Raw genomic sequence first — 26815 nt, 5'->3', positions numbered from 1 at the left:
ACATGTTTCTGTAATATCTGCAGATGGAAGCGTTCCATGTTTACCTGATTCCCCCTTACAAGACCTCAGACCTGTTGTACCTGAATTGCACACAGCTGCCTTTGGATATAGGTCCTCCAAACCAGAGTCATTGCTTTCACATACTGATTATGGCTTCTCAACTTCAGTGGTCTTTACAAATGAGAGAACAGACTCACCTCAATCAGCTTCCAATCTTGAAGACAAGATGTCAGCAGCTGATGAAACATTTAGGGCACACCAGATGATATGTCAGCTGTATGATCCTCATTATGTAGGAGAAAGTTTTGTAAACAGAGCTGAAATAGTTGATGATACTGGGACCAATGTAGAATGTATTCAACTCGATTCAGATGTGGAAGAGAAGGAATTTTCTGCTTTATTTTTTGAACCTTCAGTTTCATCAGAATTTAGTCCTGCTGAGTCCTGCATCCTTGGCAGTCCAGGGTCTTTCAATTCAGAAACTGAATTGCGGCCACTTTCACCAGAGTCAGTCATGGAATATAGGCCCATGTCACCTGAAGACTTAGTGACCGAAATAAGAAGATGGTCTCCTGACTCAAGGGCATCCATTAATGAGTTTAGGCCTCTATCTCCAGACTCTCCTCTACCACCACCATTTAACCCAGATATAGAAGAAGGTGTGTTAGTTTTTGGAAGTAGGTCATCATCACCTACATTTTTCATGCTGGACAATGACTTAGAAGTTTTGGACATGCAATTTTTTGAGGTGAAGGGGGGATCACTTACACCAGATTCTGAAAATGAATTTAGGACACTTTCCCCTGATTCACCTATACCTGAATTCAAACATTTTATATTTCAGCCCCCAAGTGTTTCGAATGCTGAATGCAGGTCCAGTTCAACTGAATCTGTTTGTTTTTCTGATTTAGAATTTGAAGAGGGTCGATTTTTATCAATGACAGATGAACGCCGACTTCCATCGCCTGATTCAGGCGTATCTAGAGACGAAAGTCAAACTCAATCACCAGATTCATCTGAACCTCAGGTGATGTCAGGAGTAGCTGAACGTTACCCATCGTTTGTTGAGTTTAGATCAACAGTTATGTCTGATGTTAAGTATTCATCTTTAGCTAACCGCTTACTTGATACTGAAGATAGGCCAGTTGTTGTAGAATCATTAGAATCAGAAACTGAAGAGAAACCTTTGACCTTTGACTCTATATCAGAGTATAGAATTTCCTCACCTGTATCACTAATGGCAAATGTCACATCATCTTCTCCTGAATCAAGTGGCTCTCTAAACAAATCAGGTCATTTACCAAATTCCACTCTTTCTTGTGTTGATGCCAGTGGTCACAGGTTGTCATCACCTGAATCGGTAACTTCAGAAATAGAATATGCTCCTTTGATTTCACAGATGTCTGATGTTAAGGACAGACCAGAGTCAGATGTGTCTGACCTCAGATGTTTGTCTCCTGACTCTCCACTACCCCAGTACACCACTATGTTAGAAGTCAAACACTGGCCCTTATCACCCATATCAGTATATTCAGATGAAGATTCAGAGAGAGATTTGTGTGCCACAGGGCTTTTTAAGGACAGAGCCGAATCTTCTGAATCAGCTGCATCAGAGTTTAAACTTTTACTAGACTCACCAATTCCTGAATTTAGACCAGATCTAGAATCATCAATATCATATACAGACTTCAGGTCTTGTTCACCTCAATCTGTGTTATCTGATTTTGAAACAGAGTTATATTCTCTTACGGTCCCAGAAGGCCAGCATTCATCTCCAGAATCCTTACCATCTGTGAGCAAATACACAAGTCTTTCTCCTGATTCCCCTGTACCTGACTTCAGACGGGGTTTGCCAGAAACTAATGTTGAGTTCAAAGCTCACGGGTCATCGTCACTTGAATCAGTGGCTTCAGAAACAGAATATGCTCCTCTGATTTTACAGATGTTTGAGGACAGGGCAGAATCTCCTGATTCAACTCAGTCAGAAGATCATTGTAAACCCCTTTCACCTGCCTCACCCATTCAGTTACCTCGTGAGTCTCACAGTGCTTTAAGGTCCATGTCCCCTGAGTCAGTGCTTTCAGACCTAAAAATAGACCTCCCAACACTTGGTAAACCACTTTCTCCTGAATCTCTATCATCAGATAAACTTTCACCTGATTCACCTGTACCTGACTTTGTGAAAACACTGTTTAGAGTACCCAAAAATGTCTTTGTACAAAGATCGGCATCTCATGAGTCAACATGTTCGGACGATGAATATATTTTTATAAGTTTAAGCTCACTAGTTCATGACATGAGATGCTCTTCACCTGGCTCGGTAGCATCTGGAGATGAGTACCAAGTGCAGTCACCAGACTCGCCAATACCCGATTACACACCAGGAATGCCAGAACACGTCATTGTAAATGTTGGGTATCGCTCATCCTCTCCTGAATCCATCGAATCAGATGTCGAGTACGCTGTGAGGGACTTTTTGATGTCCACAATTTTCTGTGTTGAGAACAGACCAGATTCTCCTGAATCAGTAGAATCAGAAACAGAAGAAAGGCCGCTCTCTGTTGAATCTATACCAGAATACAGGCCCATGTCTCCTGGGACATTAGTGCTACTTGGAAACATTAGATCAGCATCTCCAGAATCTACTCAGTCATTTGATGAACACAAGAAGCTTTCTCCAGACTCACCTCTCCCTTGGTTTGCACAAAATGTTTTTGAGGCTCCAGCAGCAGGAACACTTTATGGCAGCTCATCCTCTGAATCATTATCATCATTGTTTTCAGATCTGGACTGTGATCTGACATATTCTCCATTTAACGCAAGAGTCACTACCAAGAGAGCATTGTCAGCGCAGTCCGAAAGATCATATGACGAACTCCTGGGGTCTGAATCACCAGTGCCCGATTTCACAAAGAGTTTTGTGGAAACTTTCACGTGTGTGAGAAACATGTCACCATTAGACTTTTCAGATTCTGACAGTTTATCCCAGGCTTCAGCTCCATTCTGTACGGGAGAAAGAACAACATCACCTGAATCTTTAGTATTAGATATGGAGGAAATACTTGCATCCAGATCATCTTTAAATGAATCAAAAGACCCACCTGACCCTAAAGAATCACTAATTATGGTAACTGAGTATAATCTCGCTGATGATGCTGAGCGATGGAGTCCAAGTTCTCAAGCAAGTCATCTTCAGTGTGCCAGAGAAACTTTGCATAGTAAAAAAAGGTTTACACAGTTTGTTGACAGCACAATAGACTACGAGAGAAGTGAAACAGATGACAAAAATCGGACAGAAAAGGATAAAAATTCAGAGGAGGCAGAGTCACTTCCACCTATGACTGAACACATTTTCTCTTCACGAGCACTTCCATACAGACAGGGAAAGTCTATATTTGAATTGCCTGAGGCAGAAACACAGGATGAAGGTTCACCAGAATCCTCCATGTCCCCCAATGCAGTCATGGTGTTAGATGCAAGAGCACCATCACCAGGACCTGTGACATCAGTCAGTCAGTTCAGACCACTTTCACCAGATTCTCCAGTACCAGAATTTACAGTGGCATTGTCAGAATGTGTAATGTTTCCCAGATCATCATCGTCACCTTTAGCATTGGGTTCAGATCATATGCCACTGAATTTAGACTTTGACTTTGTAGAATGCAGACCATCATCTGTGGAAGTTCCACTGTTTGATGATCAAAACGAGACAGACAGGCCACTATCCTCTGAGTCCTCTGAATACATACCTGTGTCATTTGAATCTGCCGTACACATGGCTGACAAAAGAGCATCATCTCCAGAATCAATGCCAGAGTTCAATGAGAACAGGCCGCTGTCTCCAGACTCTCCCATCCCTCAGTTTACAGAGTCGTTGGAGGCTTACAGCACTATTTGTGAGTCATCGTCAACTGAATCACAGAGTTCAGACTCAGAGTACGAGTTGATTGTCAAATCATCAAAAGTTGCTGGTAGTGACAGACCATCCTCACCTGAATCTGTGTCGTCTCTCGGTGAGTTTGAACAACTGTTACCTGACTCACCGGTACCTGAATTTATGAGAATATTGTCATCTTATTTTATGAATGCTACTCCAGTAGATAGATCATCTTCTCCGGTTTCTTTTGCATCAGACTCTGAGTTTGTGGCCTTGCCTGTTGATTGTTGGATTAATGATATTTCGCGACCTTTGAGCCCTGAAACTGCGGAATCAGAGGAGGAATTAGACTCTGGTCCATCTTCATCGTTACTTATCAAAAGCCCAATAGCGATGTCACCATTAGTAATTCAAATTGGGGATAAGTCTGGTGAAGAACATCCTAAGTGGCAAGAAATGAAAGAATTACAACCAGAATTTCAGTCATACAAAGAATGGATGGAGCCCGGATCCCAGGTTGGAAACTTCTCAACTTTACAAACCACCATCTGTGAGGAAGACTCACATGTTAATGATGGTGAAGGAAAGCAGAAGAAGACCCAGCCTGTTAGTGTTGATGATCTAAAGACCAAGCTAGCCTCTCAAAGGGTAAGACTGAAAGCATGAAATCCAGCAGAGAGTAACTAGTTTTCATTAACGTAACCTTTTATGTCACTTGGACATAAAAAAGTGTAACTGTGTGACAAAAAAAGGAAAATACATTGCTGAACTAACAACAACATGGAGTGCATTAATGCTGGGGATGTGTCGTGAGCTACTAATTATTCCCTTCAGTTCATTTGTCTGACGACAGACGGTTGTTTATTGAGGGGCACTTTTTGCAGTCTGTTGCACGTTTCTAAGCAGTAAACCTATTTCCCTAAACTCAGACTAAACTTGCTTTGTTTTTCTGGATTAAAAAAGGCTTTGTCTGCATGGTTAAAGCTCACCCTCTGGTATTCTTAGTTAGCTACTGAGATAATGTTGAAATTTCACTTCCAGGCTCCTGAGACACCAAAGGAAACACGGTTTCAAACAGACGATGACACACAGCTTCAGTCTGCTACACAGCAGAGCAGTAACATAGGTGTGCTCTTTGGTGAAGACAAGCTGATGGCATCAGTCCCTCTACAGCTACCTGAACACAGCACATACACAACTCACAGAGCTGTTACTCCAATTCTGCCTTCACGTGAGAAGGCTTCATTTGCATCCCACAGGTGCTCTGAGTGGGAGCTGTCCCTGAAGGAAGCACAATCTAGTGAGCACTTTTCACCCTCGCCAACTCCTGATCGAGATTACCAGGCAATGCTTCCAGAACATCTGAGAGCTCCTGACTGTAGCCAAGTGTCCTTGAATGACAGGAGCCTCCTGTTGTCAGTGTTCAGCGACTCTATGTCAGCTAAGCTTGAGAGCCAAGCTCTGACTAAGAAAGAGTCTGAAACCCTTGGAGACACCGAAGACTTTTCACCAGACTTTAAGAAGGTCCTCACAGGAACTAGAGAGAAACAAGCGTCCGAATCTGAATTAGGTAAACCGAATGTCCCAGTAAAGCAGCACTTCAAGGGCTCTGAATCTCCACAGCACTCTGATTCAGATATGGAGTTCTTTGACTGCAGACAAGCCTTCTCTGACTTTTCGGAACCAGAAGATGTGATTACCTATCATATCTCTGAACCCCCTTCACCAGTACCTGGGAGTAGTCTTGATACTGGCCTTCAGCGTGCTACTCAAGCAAACCAGCTCTTCTTGCGGGCAGAAGATAGAAATCTCTTCTCTACCAGTAGCGAAAGTCTTCCTGAATTTGCTTATGATGTAGAGGCGTATCAGACAGACAGTGGGCTCCCTGTACTGGAGGAGCTCCCTTCCAGAGATCAGGCAGAATACTATGACGATGATGACTTCCTGGGACGGGTAAGAGGTTGAGCATGAGCACAGTGCTGTGGATCTGCATTCCTAAATCAAGAGACAAACAAGCAGTCGGTACTTTGGAGACTAAAAGACACTGAAATGCTTTTGTGTGCATAAATATTAGAAATATTGCAAATGTCATAACACAAACACTTCTTCCTCACACCAGTGTGCTGTTTGGGGTTTGTTTGTTTGCAGTATCTCAAACTGTTGCTGAAATGCATGAGCTGCTGTAAGGAGTCTTTAACAGAGACATTTGCACCTGTTTGCTTTGATTTCTGCCTGTTGCAGTTCATCCCACTCACATGTACAGATAATCCCCCCCTTAAATATATGCAAAAAGAATTTCCTTTAGCTATGAAGGATACAGTCATATGGGGCAGTGCAGTTATGCTTTTGTTTATGCACAGCTCTCTTAAGGTAAAGAGTTGAGTTCTGGTCTTTGGACTACTACCCCAGCTCGAGTCTTTTATTTTTTAGCCGTTCTGTTGCAGATTTGTGGGAGTACTTCAGACCCCCCTTTGTTCTTCAGTAGTAGTAGCGTCTTCGGTACAGGTGGCCTTTCATTTGACTCTGGGATTCAGGACTTCCCTACACTGACTGCACGTACCCAGGCCAAGTGCAGCTCATCGCCTCTAACTCCTGCTAACAATGTTTCCACTTTGACTTGTTTGGACGTCAGATTGATGGACAGCAACAACTTCTGGCCAACAATCTGGGCAGTTCATTGCTGAGTTCATTGCTTGTGTTGATGCTCACCTGAATGCTGTAGACTTCTGCTCACATGCATTTGATTAGCAGAACCTGCTACTGCTACTTACCCTCTTGATTCCTGTGGAAGCAGTAACAGTGTACTCAGTTTTTCACAGCATTGCACAGAGACCTGTGGCTGCAGAAGTTAACTGTAGACACTGTTTAGACCCATGCTATGTTGACCCATGCTGGTTATGTGCAGGAGATAGCTGAGGAGCTAGGGATGCTGTCCTCTGATAGCTCAGAGGAGGATGTACTGACCACCAGGGTGGTCCGACGCAGAGTAATCATTCAGGTAAACGAGCATGACTGCGTGCAGTGCAGTGCGCCTGTGGCCTGTTGAAGGTTTAGTGGATAGTTTTGCTGCTCCTTTTTCAGCCTGAGCTTTTCAGATTAATCCTGTATAATACACTCGGCTCAAATTCATTTTCCTCTAATGCAGAACGTCATATTTCAGAGAGTCAGCTAGAAACTTTGGTCCTTTACAATTTCATTGACTTTAGATTCACATTTTTGGTTTTTTTGCTTGTTTTTTAAGATAAATTTGTATTTCTACACTTTGTTCTACACATGTTGTCGTGTCACCATTAGGGTTTTTTTCTTTTGTTACTGGAAGTGATACTTGTGCATTGAAACAGGAAAGCTGCACTGTGTATAACCTGAATGGACCCATAATGACGCTGGTATTCAGCAATCGTCAACACTGTTTTCAGACGGACTTGAAATACAGAGATCTGTTGGAGCTGACTATTATTAATTACCGTTGGATTGATTGCAAAATGTTCTTTGACGTCTGTAGATTGTGCGTAATGTGAGTGAAGGTGTGAACCCACAGCAAGCGTTTTGTGTCTTTTGCAGGCCGATAACCTGCCAGACATCCCCCTGCAGACCCTGACAGAAGAGAAGTACATCGATGAAGATGGCAACATGGTGGTCAAGAAAGTGAGGAAGATTCAACACTGAAATCTGTATTACACTTAAAACCTGGTCCTTCATACAGAAAACCTTTACAGTGACTTTCCTCTCCAACAGGTCACGCGGAAGGTCATTCGTAAATATGTGTCTCCAGACGGCATGGAGACACAGGAAGTGACCATCGAAGGCTCTCACCAGGAGTCGGTCCAGATAGAGGAGGGAGATGCTGTTTCAAAGGTGGTGAAGAGAACTGTGCTTCATAGTGGAGGCGATCAGAAGGAGGTGAGAGCCTCTGACGTCTGCTAATCCTACTGTTGCTTTGTGTTTTATATCCGGTAATGAGGAGAGTTAGCAGAGAGGTGAAGTGCAGGGAGAGAGTGCTGCTAATATTAAATACAGAAGTGCTGCATATACACACTGTGAGACTGAGCGAAGACAAACTGCTTAGTCTAACAAACTCAACCAAGGGATCATTCAGGGCCTCCTGATGCAGCTGTGACGGTTTTAAGCCTGAATCCAACTGGATGCTGGCTCCAGTGGAGGGTCTGGCTGCAGCTCAGGTAGATCAGTCTGCATGCCTGATGTCCTCGGGGAAGAAATTCACCCCAAGTTAACGTCTCTGATGGACTCGCTTTCTCTCCGATGTGTTTGGGTGAGCCAGTTAACTGTAAATCCAGTTAACTGTAAATCCAGTTAACTGCAGGCACGTCTTTGCTGTACTTCAGTCCACTGTTATTCAAAGTAACCGTGACATCGTATTTCCTTCCCAGCTGACCTTTTCAGAGTCCCCGGCTCTGAGCGCTGCCACAGCGTCAGAGTTTGAAGTGGAGCCAGTGCAGGGCAGAAAGGTCAGCAAGGTTGTCAAGACAACTGTGGTGAGAGGCGAGAGGATGGAGAAGCACACAGGAGACCCGTCGCTGGCTGCAGACCTGCCTTCAGCCAGAGAGGACTTTGAGAAGGTGAGTAAGATTTCAGCTCGGGAATAATATTTGTTTTTAGACGCCTCGAGGATGAAAGGACACTCGTGGTGTAATGCAGGCATTTTATCACTGCGCTGAGAAAACCTGAGAGCTTTCTAGCATTTGATCTGTCTTTCCTCATTCTTCCCCTCCAGGCAATGAGTTACGCTGGAGGATTTGGAAAAGTGCTAATGCCGCATATAGTAGAGAAAGAGATTGTACAGGATGACGGTTCTGTGGTTAAAAGGTTGGACTGCATGAGTGTGCTGTGTGACCACACTGTGACTGTCCTAACCTTTACTGTCTGTGAGGGAGAAAAGAGACACGTGCGCACATTATTTATACAACTTCTGTTGTTTTCATCAGATCCTGAGATGTGCAGTGTAGCAATAATAGATGCAGACACACATATTTCACATTACTGGCATTCCTGGTATGAAACAATGGTGCCATTACTGGTACAACCAGTGAGTAATAAAGCAAAGTGACAGCAGCATATGCTAATGTTTGCTTATGCTCTGCTGGTTTCTGATGCTTGTTTCAGCCACGTTTTGTTCCAGCGGGCTAGAGAGAGAACAGGCTGTGAACTTGTTTTTCATTTCAGTCCACATGATGTGTGACATCATTCTTTTAAAAGGGCGTCGCCACATTTGATTTGATCCAACAACAAAGCCTCCAGCTGGACTCAAACCAGCATCCTTTTAGATGTGACAACACCATGTAACCACACGAGTATAGATGCAATACAGTTACAATTATTAGGGATTTAGGAAACAACACAATGATTCTGAGTTTGTTTAGATGGTTCTAGAAATCTGAAATATCAGAAAAACATTTCAAATCCTGATGCAAATATTTAAACAACAGTTAAAGCATGATGCATCATGTGGTGCGATATGATTCATTAACATGGAAATGAAGGTGATGCATTTATTGTTCTTTATGAAACAAACGTGGAGCCTGGCAGTCTGCAGCCACTTACTGTGATCCTGGATGAACTACTACTGTTTCCTGTTCCTGCAGAAGCCAGATGCGTAATTCACGCAGCCAGAAGAGGACCGTGGTGAGGGATGCTCAGGGGAAGCATGTGCACCTAGAGCGCCTGGACAACACCGCAGATGCCCTGCAGCCTGATGCGCTGCAGCAGCACCTGCACCGACTGCTCCAGCGCTACTGTGAGGACACCGAGGATGAGGAGGAGGATGAAAACCTTAGCTGAGCAGCTGCTTCCACTGATCTACATTTTCCACTGAAGCTTTTGGTGACGTACACTTCCTCAGATCGAACCGCCCTCTGTCCCTGCTCATCACTGGAGTTTTTCTTTCTTCTTCTTTGGTTTGTCAGATATTGGAACCGTATTTTTGTGCTTTAACGATAGATGTTCGCTCTGATTGTGACCAAAGATAGCCACCCCTCACCGTCCTGATGATTTTTGTTCGTGTTTCGCTTCCTGCGGCTGCTTTGATGTGATGTAGGTACGATGCACCAAAGGCGGATTAGAAAGAAAAGGCGCGTCTCGGATGTTTCGCCTCACGCACCGGCCTCTTCTTGAAGAACTCGTGTAAACATTTGTACATAGGGGAGTTGATGACAAAAAGTCAAGCTGGGACTGGAAAGAAGCTGAAATAATTCAAAGCATTTACCACGTTAGCCCACCTGAACCTGCTGTACATGCACCAGCTGCAGAACGGCCACAGTACACATGAGATTAATGCCAGATAAAGTGTGAATGCGTATCATCAGAAACTCAGCCGACATCAACCCGCCCATCTGTTCACAAAGGCTGTGTGCTCACACCTTTTGTCATCTGCCCTTACTTTATCCACGTGTCTGTCCTTCCTGCACGTGTGGAGCATTGTTTCTGTCACCTGTGTGTGCCGTGTCTACGGAGAAAGAAAGTAGTGATGATGAATGTTTCAGTGCAGCACTCATGTCCTCGTGCTTCATGTTGGTGCTTTTCCTTACCTGCAGCTACTCGTAGCGTTTCCACACCTTTTAAAGCGCAGCTTTGACTGTTACTGTCAACAAATCTACAGGAAAACCCAACGCCAGCTCTGCTTTTGCTCCTCTGCTGCACACAGCTGTCATTGGCCATGCATGCAGCAACATTTCCTCCAGCCTGCAACACTGACTTTAATATAAAATGAAGTGTTGAGTCTGTGAGAAAATGGACAGTTTGCCTTTGATTTATTAGGAAAAATGGCATCACAGGTTTCATGGTCTCAGTGTTCTTCAAGCTCGTTTAGCAAATTATGGACAGAAAATAGACATTGGAGCAAAAACCATATGAGTTGGTAACAGTCGGAAGGAAGAACTATCAACAGGAAGAGACCTCTGGTAGCGATTAAAGAGAAAATGAACAGCCCACAGGCTCTAATTAGATCAACTGATCGCTCCAACAGAAACCAGTGGGTCCTTTTAGAGTCTGGTTATGGTCCCAGTAACACTCTGTTGGTTTTGGGCTTCTCGTCAGATTTGTAGACACGTAACAGCAGACTTGTCCTTTAGTTTTGTTTTTCAACACATAAATAATGTAGTCGTGGATTTGCTTGTTTCCTGTCATCACTGTTAAAGCCACTTTAAACCCAGGCCGAGGCTTTTACCCGCTTCATTTGTGACACCTGTGTTTCTTTATTTATTGCTGTGTGTGTGTGTGTGAGAGAGTTTGGATGTATTTTGAAGCTACAGGTAAACCTTTGTTTGTTCCTTTGCCATCGCAGACAAACAGTTGTGTTGCTATAAGGCGGCTGCGACGCATTCAGACATGATTACGTGTGTTTGCTGTTCATCTACATATTTTCCATGTAACAATGTTGCCATTTACTTTGATCCACTGGAAGAATAAAGGTCAAAAAGATAAAACCAATCTCATAACGGAGCATCTTAATTCCATGGTGATGACAATATATACATATTAACAGTGCAAATATTTATGCGGGCATGTATGACTTTATCAGATGATCAAAATAAAAATGCTAATGAGGTAAAAGAGCTGCAGTGTGTTTGTGGCACAACAATAAAACTGTACATGTCTCGAATGATGCCCGTTGTCATTTTTTCACCACATATAACTTCAAAGAGTTTGTGGCAAAGACGAAGGATATTTCTGTCCACTGGGAGTTCTGGGAGAACACTGGTCAAAGCTGAACTGAGCCTGCAGCAGGTGAGTTTTCTGTAAATCGGTTAATGCTGAAGAAAGTGCCAACTGTACACACGGTTTTATGATTGTAGCTTTGGGAAGACTTACTCGTATTATCTTATGCTAATTTTAGTGTATCTGATAAAACCTGAATCTTTATACTACGAATGTTACAGAGATACACAGAGGAGGGTCAGATATGCTGCTTTGAATGCACATTTATCAGTCTCAGAGTTTGTGGAGGTATTTTGGTCCTCTGTTCTTTACAACATGAGGTCATAAATATGTGAAAAGCTCGATTACTGCTCACGTGTTTGGGATTTTGGCCAGGCTTAAGCTCGGGGGTGGGGAGGGCCTCGAGGGCCGGTGTCCTGCAGTCCTGCAACACACCAGTTCATTACCTCTGGAGAACCTCCAGACATGTAGAGGAGGTCCTTCAGCAGTCTGAATCAGCTGACACGTCTAAAAACCTGCAGGACACTGGAGGCCTGGAGTTCCCCTTCCTGCTTTAGCTGTTGGACCTCAGCTAGCACAGAGGTTTTACATTAACAGCTTGGTTTATGAGGTATTGTATTACCTGACAATATAAAGCATTTTTAGACTGTTGTGATTCGGTGCTATGTAATAACATTGAACTCGAGGAGTTTGTGGTCAATTCGATGTCTACGAGGTTTTGTAGGTGCAAAACACAACGAGCAACAAACATAAGTAGGGACATAAACATAATTCTGTGTAATAATGTGAAATTATAGATACTCTAAGCAGTGCTTTTGCACATCGGTGAACCTCTAAGACGCTGCTTGCTGACCAACGTTGTTTGAGACATGTTGCTGCTGTTGCACACCTGATATATTTTCTCTTATTAAGTTCTGCTTTTATTTACACGTCTCCACTCTCTTGAATTGGGATTGTGTGGTAGTATGTGTTAGTGCGTGATGTTAGTAGGTGTTTCCTTTGACACAGCCTGAGAACTCTTTGTAAACTCTTCTTCACAAGCTTTGGTTGTGTAATCTGGCTAACTCGCACACAAATACACAGGATAGATTTTAGTCTTGGGTTGTAGTCACTATGTTTATGTTTATATATAGATGTTTTTATTTACTTATATGTGGAAACCATGAAGAGGCCGCTAGGAAAGCTGCAACCACCAAGTACCTGCAGAGGGTCAGGCAAGTCCTGAGGAGTCAGCTGAACGGTAAGAACAAGATCCGGGCCATCAACACATACGCCCTGCCCGTGATCAGGTACCCTGCTGGGGTAATAACCTGGCCAAAGGAGGAGATAGAAGCCACTGACCATGCATGGTCTTGATGCATGCATTCACCCCAAGTCCAGCACCCTGAGGCTGTACGCTAAGCAGAAGGAAGGACTGGTGAGTGTCAGCACCACAGTCCAGGATGAGACAACGAACATCCAAGAATACATTGGGAAGATGGCCCCAACTGACCGAGTGCTAAGTGAATACCTCAGGCAGCAGAAACCCAAGAAAGAGGAGGGAGACGAGGAACCATCATGGAAGGACAGGCCCCTGCACGGTATGTACCACCGGCAGATAGAGGAGGTGGCTGATATCCAGAAATCCTACCAGTGGCTGGACAAAGCTGGACTGAAAGACAGCACAGAGGCACTAATCATGGCAGCACAAGAACAAGCTCTGAGTACAAGATCCATAGAGGCTGGGGTCTATCACACCAGGCAAGACCCCAGGTGCAGGCTGTGTAAAGATGCCCCAGAGACAATCCAGCACATAACAGCAGGGTGCAAGATGCTAGCAGGCAAGGCATACATGGAACGCCATAACCAAGTGGCCGGCATAGTGTACAGGAACATCTGTGCCGAGTATAACCTGGAAGTCCCGAGGTCAAAATGGGAGATGCCCCCAAGGGTGGTGGAGAATGACCGAGCTAAGATCCTGTGGGACTTCCAGATACAGACGGACAAAATGGTGGTGGCTAACCAACCGGACATAGTGGTGGTAGACAAACAGAAGAAGACGGCCATAGTGATCGATGTAGCGGTTCAAATGACAGCAATATCAGGAAGAAGGAACACGAGAAGCTGTAGGGGTACCAAGAGTTGAGTGAAAAACTCTAAAAGATGTGAAGGTAACAGTGGTAATCGGAGCGCTTGGTCATTTTTACATCAAATTATTTCAACATTTTGTTTTAGTTCAGTTTTATTTCTACAGCTCCAAATCACAACAAAATTACTGCTTTATACTGTAAAGACCCCACAATAACAGAGAAAACCCCAACGAGCAAGAGCTTGGTGACAGGAGGAGGAAGGAAAAACCCCTTTTTAACAGGAATAAGTCAGGGAGGGGCGGCATCTGCTGAAACCGAGTGAGGATGAAGGGGCGGGGGTGGGCAGGTTCAGCAGGATTTTTCACAATCAGCATCAAAGCACAAAAAGAAATATCAAAGCTAAACATCAGCAGCAAAACTTCAGAAATATCACTGATGCAGAGTTCACATAAGGAATGAAAAAACAAATCGCTCATTGGCATAAATCACATTTTATTTGAGATTTCTTAAACATCAGGCTTGGCCCATCATGGCAACATTAAATACCAGCAGCCCATCATACAGTTCAATCACAAAGATAAACCCAAAGTGTCCTTTGAAATGGACAAATGTGATCAAAGAAATCAATACGAAGCAGTTCTCTAAATATTTCAGTGATTATTTAATACAGAAAAACACACCTGTGACTGTCTTTAACGGCTTCCTCTGCACTCAATTCAATCTGGAATTAAAGTTTGTTCCCTGTGATCTCCACAACAACCGTTTCCCTTTCAGTCAGATGGTGGCACTAAAATAACTATAGCGTAACATAATGAGTGTTGAGCATGAGTAACCCGGTCAGTGATGAAACTTAGCAAACTGATTTACACGGTTAAACAGGGTTCGACTTTAAGCAGAGGATGAAATACGGAGGATGTTCTTAAAGGTAAGTGAGGAGAAGGACAGGCATCAATATCACACTGTAAAATGTAAACAAACAGATTCACATAATTAACTTATTATTGTATGAAAATGTGACTGGCAGGAGTCAGAATGGCTTTAAGAATCTATGTCTACACTTCCTCCCACGATGCTCCGTGATGACCGAACTCACTAAAACAAACGGTTTCCCTTTTAAACATGTAGTTACAGTTCCTAGTAAACATACATCAGTAAGATAAGTCAACTCATATGGATCAAGCAAAGAGCAAATTACATGATTACCAAAACCTATGGATCAGCCAAACAAAGCAGGCTTGTGTCTGGAAACAGAAACGTGATTAAAAAGTTTGATATCGGTCATTGTGCCAAAAGGTAAAAATATCACAATAGCACAACATGTGTAATCCTGACTGGGAGCTTCACAGACTAGCCCATTAAAATCAAGTGGAACCAGTGGCACCATTAGAGTCCACTTCTATTTAAAAAAGAATATATCAAGAAACCAGTAATAAAAATGCTGCAAACAGAGATATGTTGAACACCCTGCACTCTCTCTACAAAGTGATGTTGTCAAAGTGTGAACTCCTTTACATTTAGAATAAACTTCAGTTCAGCAGCGACAATGTAAACAACACACTGAGAGGGCAGAGCGCTAGCAAACGAGGGGGAGGCGTGGCTTGGGCATCCGATGGAAAGACGGCAGAAGTCAGTCAGCTGACTGCTGTAGGCTGGAAGGTGGTGGAGGTCATCTCAGCTGAAAGTGGAGCACAGTCAGACACAAACCCACACAGTCAGCTTCACCCACTGCTCTGATCTAGTTACTGGGCATTACGGCTCGTTAGACGTGGAATACGTGTCAAGCTGTTAAAGGGAAACTTTGTCTCGTTTGAATGTTTAACGCTGTTCTCGAATACTTTGTCCAGACTGTGGTCAGATGTCCATGTGACGGAGGAGCAGCCTGCTGTTTTATTCTGGAAATCGAGCAGGGTGGTGATTTAAACAAACATGTTCGTCCGATCAACCAACACCAGCACATGCAGAATGATCTCTACACAAAAGCACCAACATTACTGGTTACGACACCAAAACTTGGAACGCTTTGTGTCTCGAGAGTGTTAGAAGAGCATGTTTACTCGTCGGCCGGTTGCTTAAAACACCTGAGAGGGTTTCTGTGTCTCCCAGCATATGTTGATGTTCTGGACTATTTGTGCAACCTCTGTAATTCCCTGGGTCAACACACCTGGATCAGATGATTAGTTCATCACCAGGCCTCTGGAGAACTTAAATCAGCTGTGTTGGATCAAGGACACATCTCAAACCTGCAGGCCCTCGAGGCCCGGAGGTGCCGACCCTGGTCTAGATATTGTTTCATGCTAACAGCAGCGACACTGACCCGAGCCAAATGCAAAACTGGGGAATAAACAGTGAGAAAAGATGACGAGGGAAACACGTCAATGGCCGTCACCATTAAAACCTTTCCTGTTGGGGGGTTGTCTCACTGCTGGCTCTCTGGCCTACCTATGGTTAAGGAGCTGTACCTGATCCATCAGCCCACTCTCTCCCACTACACTGATCAGATCAATATCCCTGGGGTTTAACTGACTTGATGCTACACACTCATTAAAACTGTTCCTACGTGTCTAAACATTATAAGCAATCTGGTGGCGATCTTACTTGGTGGGAACGGTGGGAGAGCCGGAGCGGTGGAAGTGGATATTCTGCCACTTGCTGTCACGGCGGTGCCAGATGCGAGTCTCCTCTGACTGCATGGTGCGAGGCATGCCGCTGCTATCGATGTACTGGGTGAGGCGAATGTAGGCAATGCAGGCGGCGTCATCGCCTATGAGGTGGACGTGAGGGTTGAGCAGGATGGTGTGGATGGGCTGCTTCCCCTTAGACAGAGCTGCAGAGGACAACAACACTGTGACACAACCAAACACTCGACAGGGACCACATATTAGCTTTAAAGCATCCGATGCATTATTAATAATTACAAATATGTGAAATTGCTCGGCATATAACAACTGAAAGAGGCTTCAGTGGCTCTATTTTTTTTAAGAAACTAACTATTAACTCTGTTAACAGTTAGTTTCTTAAATTACATTTACATTTCATAGAAGGTATTAGCTATGCACCAAGCCAATATCCAGCATCAGTCACATCTAAATGACTGAAGTGAGCGACAAATCTGGCTTAAAGTCTTAACAAAACGTATAAAACGCTGATGCATCAGCTGACTGAGCTCTGGTGTCGACCTGCTGGTGTGGCAGCAGCATGCAGCTGCTTCTCAGACTTAAACGAAGACAAAACCCAAGACTGTACAGAGTAATTTATGCAAGACAAGTTTGGTTTTTTAGACAGGGTGTTAGCGTGTTGGAAAGTAACACCACAAACACGGCTGAACTTTTGCGGAAACATGGAAATACACTGAATATATCCAGGCCTCAGATACTAAGAAAATGACCTGCATCAACCAACAGTGCTGGAAAACACTGGGACGCACGAGGAAACCCGCTCCAGAGAGCAACCAGGTGAACTGGTTGAATTTGTTGCTCTTGATTAACAACTGCTTTCTGTTGTGGTAAATGTTGGTTTTGCTGCCCAACCAGCATTTCATGTCCAAACATGCTGCACAAGCCAGTGTGCCCTTTACCATTTTCATGGCTTGGACTCAGGAGATTCATCGCTACAGCAGAGAAGTCCACAACGCTCCACGTTGTTTCACGAGACAATGTAATACCAACGTAATACCAACGTAACACCAACGTGACACCAACGTGACACCAACGTAACACCAACGTGATACCAACGTGATACCAACGTAACACCAACGTGATACCAACGTGACACCAACGTGATGCCAACGTGATACCAACGTAACACCAACGTGACACCAACGTGACACCAACGTAACACCAACGTGATGCCAACGTGATACCAACGTAACACCAACGTGATACCAACGTGACACCAACGTGATACCAACGTGACACCAACGTGACACCAACGTGACACCAACGTAACACCAACGTAACACCAACGTGATACCAACGTGATACCAACGTGACACCAACGTGACACCAACGTAACACCAACGTGACACCAACGTAACACCAACGTGATACCAACGTGATACCAACGTAACACCAACGTGACACCAACGTAACACCAACGTAACACCAACGTGATACCAACGTGATACCAACGTAACACCAACGTGATACCAACGTGACACCAACGTGACACCAACGTAACACCAACGTGATACCAACGTGATACCAACGTAACACCAAAGTGATACCAACGTAACACCAACGTGATGCCAACGTGATACCAACGTAACACCAACGTGATGCCAACGTGATACCAACGTAACACCAACGTGATACCAACGTGATACCAACGTGATACCAACGTGACACCAACGTGACACCAACGTGACACCAACGTAACACCAACGTAACACCAACGTGATACCAACGTAACACCAAAGTGATACCAAAGTGATACCAACGTAACACCAACGTGACACCAACGTAACACCAACGTGACACCAACGTGACACCAACGTAACACCAACGTAACACCAACGTGACACCAACGTGACACCAACGTAACACCAAAGTGATACCAACGTAACACCAAAGTGATACCAACGTAACACCAACGTGATGCCAACGTGATACCAACGTAACACCAACGTGATGCCAACGTGATACCAACGTAACACCAACGTGATACCAACGTAACACCAACGTGATACCAACGTGACACCAACGTAACACCAACGTGATACCAACGTGATACCAACGTGATACCAACGTGATACCAACGTAACACCAACGTGACACCAACGTGATACCAACGTAACACCAACGTGATACCAACGTAACACCAACGTAATACCAACGTGACACCAACGTAACACCAACGTGATACCAACGTGATACCAACGTGATACCAACGTGATACCAACGTAACACCAACGTGATACCAACGTGACACCAACGTGATGCCAACGTGATACCAACGTAACACCAACGTGATACCAACGTAACACCAACGTAATACCAACGTGACACCAACGTAACACCAACGTGATACCAACGTAACACCAACGTGATACCAACGTGATACCAACGTAACACCAACGTGATACCAACGTGACACCAATGTAACACCAACGTAATAAAGACAATAGATGAGTCAGAGCTGCAACAGGTGGTGAATGAGGCAGTGCAACACAAAGGGATGCAGTCACTCTCCACAGTGGCTTCTGCACGCGATGCACTTCTTACAGGAAATGTGAGCCTAAACTGGGACAGCTACGATGCTTCATCAGACCATGTCCCGCAGGAACACTGTACCGTTCTCAAAGTAGAAGCGGTGGAAGTCTGTGCCCTCCACCAGGTTACCCAAGGCTTCAGGTTCAAAGGATGTGAGACCAGGATCACATATCTTCCTGAAAGAACACAGGCAACACATTCATTAGCTTTATGGAAACATATGAACGTGTGAGAGTTTACTGACAAGTACTTTAATGACTAACGTGTAGGCTTCAAAGTCTCCATTGTTAATGGCCTCAATCAGCTGCTCAGTGGCCTTGATGATCTCCTGCTTTCGAGCTGAGGGACAGAGACACATCGCTTTAGTTTGGGATATCTGGACAGCTTTGACATAATGAAAACACAGTTAAAGGTTAAAAACAGGAACACAAAGACAGCATGAGTTCATCGTCACAGCATGAGCGTGGGCTCCACCTTAAATAGCACAATGTTACATGGAGATGGAGGAAAAGCTGGGAGGTCAGTGTGGTCAGCTTGGTTCGATAACATTACCTTTCGTGCTAAGAAGGTTAGCTAGGAAACAATGAATGGACACAATAAGTACTGATGTGGCTTTGCATGCAAGCACTAGTGAAAGAGAGTCACACAACATGATCAAGTCAAACAGTGCAGACGTAACAAGAATCTTACTGCACAACATAACCCAAAGACAGCATCTTCAACAACTGCACCGGGTCATTGGCTGCTTCTGTGAAAGGCTGGCAGTTGAACTCCAGGGTGACCAGTTCACAGACGGTTTTCTTCTTACTAATGAGAGTTTTATAACAAGGTTCATTCTGGTCAGACTAAGATCTGCCAACGACGTTGCTCCTAAACGACAACCAGAACTTTACTTGGAGCTCAGCGTGTAGGTCACTGAGTGGCTGAATAGCCATCAAACACCAGACCACGACTAATAACACGCTACTGTTGTGTGAACTATTTGCACCTCCAGTCCAGAAGCACCAAGTTCTACATGCTGATGGGAGTCCAGATACTTCATCTCTGAGGCGATCGTGTCAGCGCAGGTTTATGTGTCGGGACGTTTTCATGTTTGCTCCATTCATCCATCAAAGCAGGGATTTCAGGACTGTGTGATAGATGGCTGACAGTTGGTGCTGTAAGCACCTCTGGTGATGTTCCAGTTCGACATGTGTCGCTCCTCCCTCAAACCGCCCGTCCGTCGTGCCGTGAAGAGATGGTTTCCTTACTTTGTGCTATGGACCGGCTGTTTGGTCACTCCTGTGTCGTTCCCACAGTCTTCCACAGAAACACCTCATGTCTGGGTGCTCACTGTGTTTGAGGAACCTCTTTCTGTACCCTCTGTTGCTAGTGCAAGTACCATGAGATATTCCCACATGTGGAGCAACAGTGTTGCTTCACTTGTTGCTACCTTATTAAGGTTATGGTACCTATTATTAAGTACCCTATTAGGTATTAAGGTACCTAACACTTCCCTAATAAAATGGCATGGATATTAAAACCATCCATGCAACGTGCAATGAAACTATATTTCACCATCATGCAAAGAAGAAGCACACAGGGTTGGGTTCAATTTGGTGTTGATTATTTCCAATGTTTCTGATCACTCGTAAGTTCGTCAGTACGGGAGATAACCATGGAGGAGAGGTGACGATCAGCGAGCAGCAGTATGGCTTCTTGTGCGCTACAGATGTGCTGTTTGATTTGAAAACACTGATTGTGATGATCAAAGGAGCTGCAATGTGTCTCTGCACATCTATAGAAAGCACATGAGCATGAGGAAGTCAGGGGTGGCAGATGGGTTTAAGGTGCCATGAGGCTGAAGCTGCAAAGGGTGGGGTGGAGCAGGTGGAGGAGCAGGTAGAGTGCAGGCAGGGCGAGGCAGTGATATCAGGGGCTACTTATGACAGAAGGAGAGCAGGAAAAGGCGAGATTTACAAGATGCAAGTGAGACCTGCTATCATGTACGCTTTGGAGATCACATCACCAAAGAAAGGAGACGAAGCTGGAGCAGAACTGGAGATGCTGTGACTGTGGCATGGACACGATTAGAAATGTGAACATCAGATGGTGAATATGGAGGCAGGAGGAACAGAGGCACACCACGGAGGAGATTCAGGATGTGGTCACGGAGAACACGCCGAGTGTTGGCGAGACTCGGGTAGGACGGGTGAGATGACTCAGTCAGAATAGTATGAAGGAAATGGTTTCATTGAATAACAGGAAAATTAAAGGCAACATTTGGCAAGTACTTGGACACGGCTAGAGGTGAAGCAGGAGTCAGAATGCTGAGTCACTCCCGTTTACTTTAAAGGCTTGTGACTGATAAAGTCTAATTTAATACTTATTATTAACAACAACACAAAAAGAAACAACAGCTCAGGGGCTGCTGTGGTTTCTCACCATCATTATTAACTTTATGAACAAATGAAGCAAATGTTTAATGCGGCCCTACACAGGAACGACACAGAACTACACACCCTCAGCGTCTTTAACATCATTTATGAACACGATCACCTAAACGCTCCTTTTCTGCTTTTTCTTTCTGGAATCTTGCAAAATAATAAATCCAAAGTTGGTTTACAGGTAATCAGTCACATTTTCCCTATGACAGATTTAGTCAGGACAAAAACAGTCTGTAATAAAGCACAAAGACAATCAGCAGTCATTATGTTCACAGGGACAATAAGGATCTAAACTCTAATCAGAGGCTTTCTAAAGAAAACGAAACAACTCATTTTATGAGCAGGATGAGTCAAAACCTCCAACCCAAAAGCTGCCAAAGCAAAAAGGACAAAGTGTAGTGGTGACAGTGACCAGTGAGTGGCGCTGTCCCACAGCAGCAGGGAAACTGGTTTGGTTGAATGCATAAACAGTCTGGTCAGCAAACATCCATCGCTCGCTCTTCACCTGTTGGAGCTGATTCTAAGTTGGCGTCTAAAGAAGCAGAGCTAACGGCACACACTGCTGTGAGGAAGCTTTCTAACAGAGCGTGAGACAAAGGTCCTGATCTGGATCACATCAGTCATTATGTTCTTCATCCCTGCTCAGAGACATTTTCAGATAATATCAACAATAAAGTGACGCGCACAGCTTCAGGCATTAAGGAGGGCGACTTACACTGGGAGTCGATGGAGTCACTGAGGGGCACGCCACTCTGGGGGCCGGGGTCTTGTGAGCATGTTTGGGGGCCGCAGTGACACATGGTGTGATGGTCAGTGAAAAGGATCATAAAGGACGACGTGAAGAAGAGGAGCACGAAGGCGGCCGCCAGTGCCCGCAGGATATACTGGCAGCACTCCTCACCACTGGGCCAAACACTGGGAGAGAACCAGCAGGAGGAGACGGAAGAAGAGGAGGACGAAGCAGAAGACGATGAAGACAAAGAGCACGAAAGGCAAGGGGTGGGTAAGAGGCAGCTGGATGAAGGCAGGTGAGAAGTGAAGGGGTCCAAGTGCTTAAGGTGGTAGATCTGCAGACTGGGGCAGGGGGACGGTGCTGAGATGGAGAAATCAGAGGATGGGTGGAGATGGAGGAGGAACGAAGAGGAGAATGAGATTGAGATGAAGTAGGAACGAAGAGGAGAATGAGATGGAGGAGGAACGAAGAGGAGAATGAGATGGAGGAGGAACGAAGAGGAGAATGAGATGGAGATGGAATGAAGAGGAGAATGAGATGGAGATGGAATGAAGAGGAGAGTGAGATGGAGATGAAGGAGGAATGAAGAGGAGAGTGAGATGGAGATGAAGGAGGAATGAAGAGGAGAGTGAGATGGAGATGGAGGAGGAATGAAGAGGAGAATGAGATGGAGATGGAACGAAGAGGAGAATGAGATGGAGATGAAGGAGGAATGAAGAGGAGAGTGAGATGGAGATGGAGATGGAACGAAGAGGAGAATGAGATGGAGATGGAGGAGGAATGAAGAGGAGAATGAGATGGAGATGAAGGAGGAATGAAGAGGAGAGTGAGATGGAGATGAAGGAGGAATGAAGAGGAGAGTGAGATGGAGATGGAGGAGGAACGAAGAGGAGAGTGAGATGGAGATGGAGGAGGAACGAAGAGGAGAATGAGATGAAGGAGGAATGAAGAGGAGAGTGAGATGGAGGAGGAACGAAGAGGAGAATGAGATGGAGATGGAGGAGGAATGAAGAGGAGAATGAGATGGAGATGAAGGAGGAATGAAGAGGAGAGTGAGATGGAGATGGAGGAGGAACGAAGAGGAGAGTGAGATGGAGATGGAGGAGGAACGAAGAGGAGAATGAGATGAAGGAGGAATGAAGAGGAGAGTGAGATGGAGAAAACAGAAGATGAAGAACACTGAACATGAAAGGCGTGCAGGAAATGACAGCATGCACAGCGATGTTCATGGAGGAACGATGCAGTGATGTAAGGTGACCCCGGTGCCCACGCTGTACCACATCCCTGAATCTCATCTGTGCTCCTCCTCTTCTCCTTTTGCCTGCCAACTGCATATTCACCCTCTTTTGTCCCCCTCAGCTCTCTATCTGCATACCCTCACTCTCAGCCATCGCTCTGATTGGCTCATTTCTGACCTTCTTCGTCCTGGTCACCCCCAGTGATCTCTGCCACCTCCAGCTCCTGCACCACCTTCCCTTTCACTCTTGAGATCACCAGTCATCCCTGACACTCAGCTTTGCCCACTCCAGCCCGCCTGTTCTTCTTGTTCACCGTGTGTTGGCATTTAAGTGCATCTTCATCTGATTTCATTTACACGCGTGTTTTTAATGACTTCCTCTCATCTGCAGAGCATAACTTCACTTCTCCAGGCTCCCTTTTCTCTTCTCTACAAATCATAACGTCATCTGTGAAGATCACGGTCCGTGGAGGCTACAGGACGTCAATCGTTACAACTTCTTCTGGGCGCAAAAGGTTAGCATCACGCACTAATGTCAGTTATGCAACAGAGAAACAGGGACGAGCAACAATGGAGGCCATTGTAAAGCAAAGGTCTCGTGTATAGGCTGGCATGCACATTAATACATCTGAATTATGTGAATGATTGAGAATCTGCTCTATCAAAAGGTCACAATTGTAGCGAACACACAACAGACACACATCAGCTCCTTTAAACACGAGATGCAAGAGACTGGGAGAGAAATTAACGGCACTGGATTTGACATTAAATTCACTGAACCACAGCTACTGAAAAAGCCATCTGTGAGCCAGCTGTCATCAATCCTTCATATCAAGCATCCTTGAAAGAGTAGTTGTCAAACAGCTAACAGATCATCTGCAGAGGTTTATTTGAAGAGTTTCAGTCAGGTTTCAGAGCTCAGCACAGCACAGAAACAGCTTTAGTGAAGGTTACAAATGATCTTCTTATGGCCTCTGACAGTGGACTCATCTCTGTGCTTGTCCTGCTAGACCTCAGTGCAGCGTTCGATACTGTCGACCATAATATCCTATTAGAGCGATTAGAACATGCTGTAGGTATTACAGGTACTGCGCTGCAGTGGTTTGTATCATATCTATCTAATAGACTCCAGTTTGTGCATGTAAATGGAGAGTCCTCTTCACACACTGAGGTTAATTATGGAGTTCCACAGGGTTCAGTGCTAGGACCAATTCTGTTTACATTATACATGCTTCCTGATAAATAAAGATTTTGCTTTTCATCTGTTCCTGTGTTTCTTCAGATGATGGCACATTGTGTGTTTGTCAGTACTCAGACATATATTGAACTCACTGACTAACTAGTGTAAAAACAGACAAAGCAGTGTCATCCTGTGAACAAGGTGTAGTTTACATCTGGACCGCCCTACCTCTCACGTCCTCATCCTCGATGGTCGTGTTGGCGCTCTCGCTGGACTCCTGCAGAAGGACAAACCAGAGGAAGCCTGAGTATAACAGTTTCACTGACATCAGTTTGCTCCATGTTCAGGCATTTCACCATCACCTACTTGAACACCTGTTACAACTTGGAGTTAAATCAGCAGATTGAGCAGATGGCCAAAGCCAATGCTGAAGACATTTGTTTGGCTTTCTCAGAAATCATGTCTCAGTGTTGTGTAGCTCAAAACGATAGTTTAAAATCAGATGAGACAAAAATGACCTTGTCAGGACTTGTTACTCATTACCAACGTTGGTTTTCCCCCTTTTTGCCTTTTTGAAGTCTTACGAAAGGTGAAATCTCTTACTTTCAAAGCTTCATATATTCAATAATTTCTTCTTTCAGGGACCAAAATGTTGTTTTGTGTTATCATTTGAAGCTTAACAGTGGACTTGGCATCAAAATGTGATTAAAGTGGACATGTTTGAAATACTTTGTCTCATTAAGGCAGTTTTATCTTTAGCAGCATCCTCAACCCTTTAATATGTTGTATCCTTGTTCACATGAAACAACTGCTTGTAGGGCTGCACGATTAATCGTTAGAAAATCGCGATCTCGATTCATACTTATGTGCGATCTCATTTCCAAATGACAACGATTAAAAAATTTTTTTTTTAAAAAGACGACGATTGTACTGCATTTTGACCCGGGACGTACTCTGCATGAAAACAAGCGCTCACTCTTCCTGCTCAACAAATGACAAGGGCGGAGCCTTATACCACGTGATACAGAAGCTGTGCCGTGTGATGCTAAAATTAGCAGGGAAAAAAACCACGGCGAGCACGTCAGGGATGACGAGAAAGTGACAGGAGAAAATCCGTCCCGGTCAACCACCCAAACATCAATAACGGGAACCTTATACAGCGCTTCCCTATACACGTCGAACTCCCGCAGGCACAAAGACATCACGGAGGCTATCACTTATCACCTGACCAAAGATATGGCTCCATCAACACTGTGCAAAACGAGGGATTTAGGAAAACGATCAACACCCTAGACAAACGCTACACAGTGCCGTCCCGCAACTATTTTTCTATTGTTGCACTACCTGCTCTATACACGCAGCGTCGAGCAACGGTGGAGACGGAATTTCAAGCAGGACAACATTTTGCTGCAACAACAAAACGTGAGACATTTGTTGTTTTATGTTTATTTATTGTTTTTATGTTCAGTCTCAACTGTTACGAAGTTGATGTGCAGTTAATAAGTGCAATAAATATTTATACTGGAAAAGAGAAGCGTGAGAGAATCGTGATCTCAATTCTAAGCCAAAAAAATCGTGATTCTCATTTTATGCAAAATCGTGCAGCCCTACCAGCTTGCATATGCATCTACACAGCAGACTACGCACATATAACATATGAGCTATCACAATATCCTCACTCCACAAAGCAATAACACAAGCATGCATTTCTGTCTATGTCTTATGGATTTACGCGCTGATGTAGATCCATACGTTTGCACAACACTGTGAGAAGCACTGAGGATGGCTCTGGTATCCATGTGCTGTCTCTTTGCTGTGTCCAACAACATGCACAGCTGCTTGGTCACAGCACATGATGATGCTTCTCCAAAGAAACAACCTCAGCACGATGCACAATTTAAACATTAAACATGATATTCGTCACAGTAAGCAGATGACCAAGATTACGTCCAAATGATTACATGCAACAGTTTATAACGTGCAGTATTTCACAGATCTCTCGGCTGTTTTCTTGCATGACGTTGAATTAGAGCAACGGCACACAAACACCATCATCAGAAGCAGCATTAAACTTCTAGTCTAAATGGTGACGAACAGCAGCAGCAGCTTCAGATCAGCAGGCGATCAGCCGTGTACCTTATTTCCATCAGCTGGGTTGTGGATAACAGTGGTTTGAGGCTCCTGATTTGAGAGGAGGAGGAGACGTTGAGTGAAAGTCGATTAGTAAGACTGGCACGCAGGCGTTCAGCAAAATGGACTCAAGTGAAAGCAGTGAAGGGAAGTTTAACAGCTGCTATTTAGGGAAAACAGGTCATCACTACAAACAAAACTGCAACTACAGCAATGACTACGACTGCAGACACGAGATGATTTGGCACTGAAAGCTGCGACGACACCCACAGATGGTTCTGCTTA

The 26815-nt window shown here is 44.5% G+C and overlaps 3 protein-coding genes across 15 annotated transcripts in view; 2 read left to right on the top strand and 1 right to left on the bottom strand.

Annotated features, from left to right (window-relative positions):
- The window catches only part of LOC101474584 (ankyrin-2), a 93830-nt gene extending 82338 nt beyond the window's left edge, over positions 1–11492 (top strand). For all 8 annotated transcript variants that reach the window (XM_076888469.1, XM_076888455.1, XM_076888460.1 and 5 more), the window contains 5 exons: positions 7439–7522; positions 7613–7777; positions 8266–8454; positions 8610–8701; positions 9478–11492. In XM_076888469.1, coding sequence (XP_076744584.1) covers positions 7439–7522; positions 7613–7777; positions 8266–8454; positions 8610–8701; positions 9478–9673 — 726 coding nt within the window. In that variant the 3' untranslated portion in view covers positions 9674–11492. The remainder of the gene's footprint in view (positions 1–7438; positions 7523–7612; positions 7778–8265; positions 8455–8609; positions 8702–9477) is intronic.
- Positions 47–6755, top strand: LOC143420383 (uncharacterized). Its single transcript, XM_076888474.1, has 2 exons — positions 47–4525; positions 4919–6755. Exons 1-2 carry the CDS (start codon positions 227–229, stop codon positions 5840–5842), a joined length of 5223 nt encoding a protein of 1740 aa, XP_076744589.1. The 5' UTR covers positions 47–226; the 3' UTR covers positions 5843–6755.
- A 2597-nt stretch (positions 11493–14089) lies between the features above and the next one.
- LOC112429915 (calcium/calmodulin-dependent protein kinase type II delta 1 chain) overlaps positions 14090–26815 on the bottom strand; it is a 76249-nt gene continuing 63523 nt past the window's right edge. For 2 of the 6 annotated variants that reach the window (XM_076888370.1, XM_076888378.1), the window contains exons 14-19: positions 26537–26581; positions 24629–24677; positions 19088–19163; positions 18906–19000; positions 16213–16441; positions 14090–15292 (exon numbers count right to left, since the gene is read on the bottom strand). In XM_076888370.1, the coding sequence (XP_076744485.1) occupies positions 15289–15292; positions 16213–16441; positions 18906–19000; positions 19088–19163; positions 24629–24677; positions 26537–26581 (498 nt within the window). In that variant the 3' untranslated portion in view covers positions 14090–15288. Of the gene's footprint in view, positions 15293–16208; positions 16442–18905; positions 19001–19087; positions 19164–24628; positions 24678–26536; positions 26582–26815 lie in introns of those variants that run through there. The other 4 variants (XM_076888386.1, XM_076888392.1, XM_076888401.1 and 1 more) reach the window with 2 other exon arrangements.

Source organism: Maylandia zebra, linkage group LG2, assembly GCF_041146795.1.
Source record: "Maylandia zebra isolate NMK-2024a linkage group LG2, Mzebra_GT3a, whole genome shotgun sequence".
In the NCBI taxonomy this organism is placed as follows: Eukaryota; Metazoa; Chordata; class Actinopteri; order Cichliformes; family Cichlidae; genus Maylandia; species Maylandia zebra.
The sequence above is the reverse complement of the archived record's forward strand: the minus strand, read 5'-3'. Positions and strand labels throughout refer to the sequence as shown.

What these genes read in the sequence shown, in the direction of transcription:
- LOC143420383 (XM_076888474.1), top strand. Translation starts at nt 227, where the DNA reads ATGTCAGCAGCTGATGAAACATTTAGGGCACACCAGATGATATGTCAG. An exon ending in CCAAGCTAGCCTCTCAAAGG is followed by an intron (nt 4,526 to 4,918) that starts GTAAGACTGAAA and finishes TTTCACTTCCAG; the next exon opens with GCTCCTGAGACACCAAAGGA.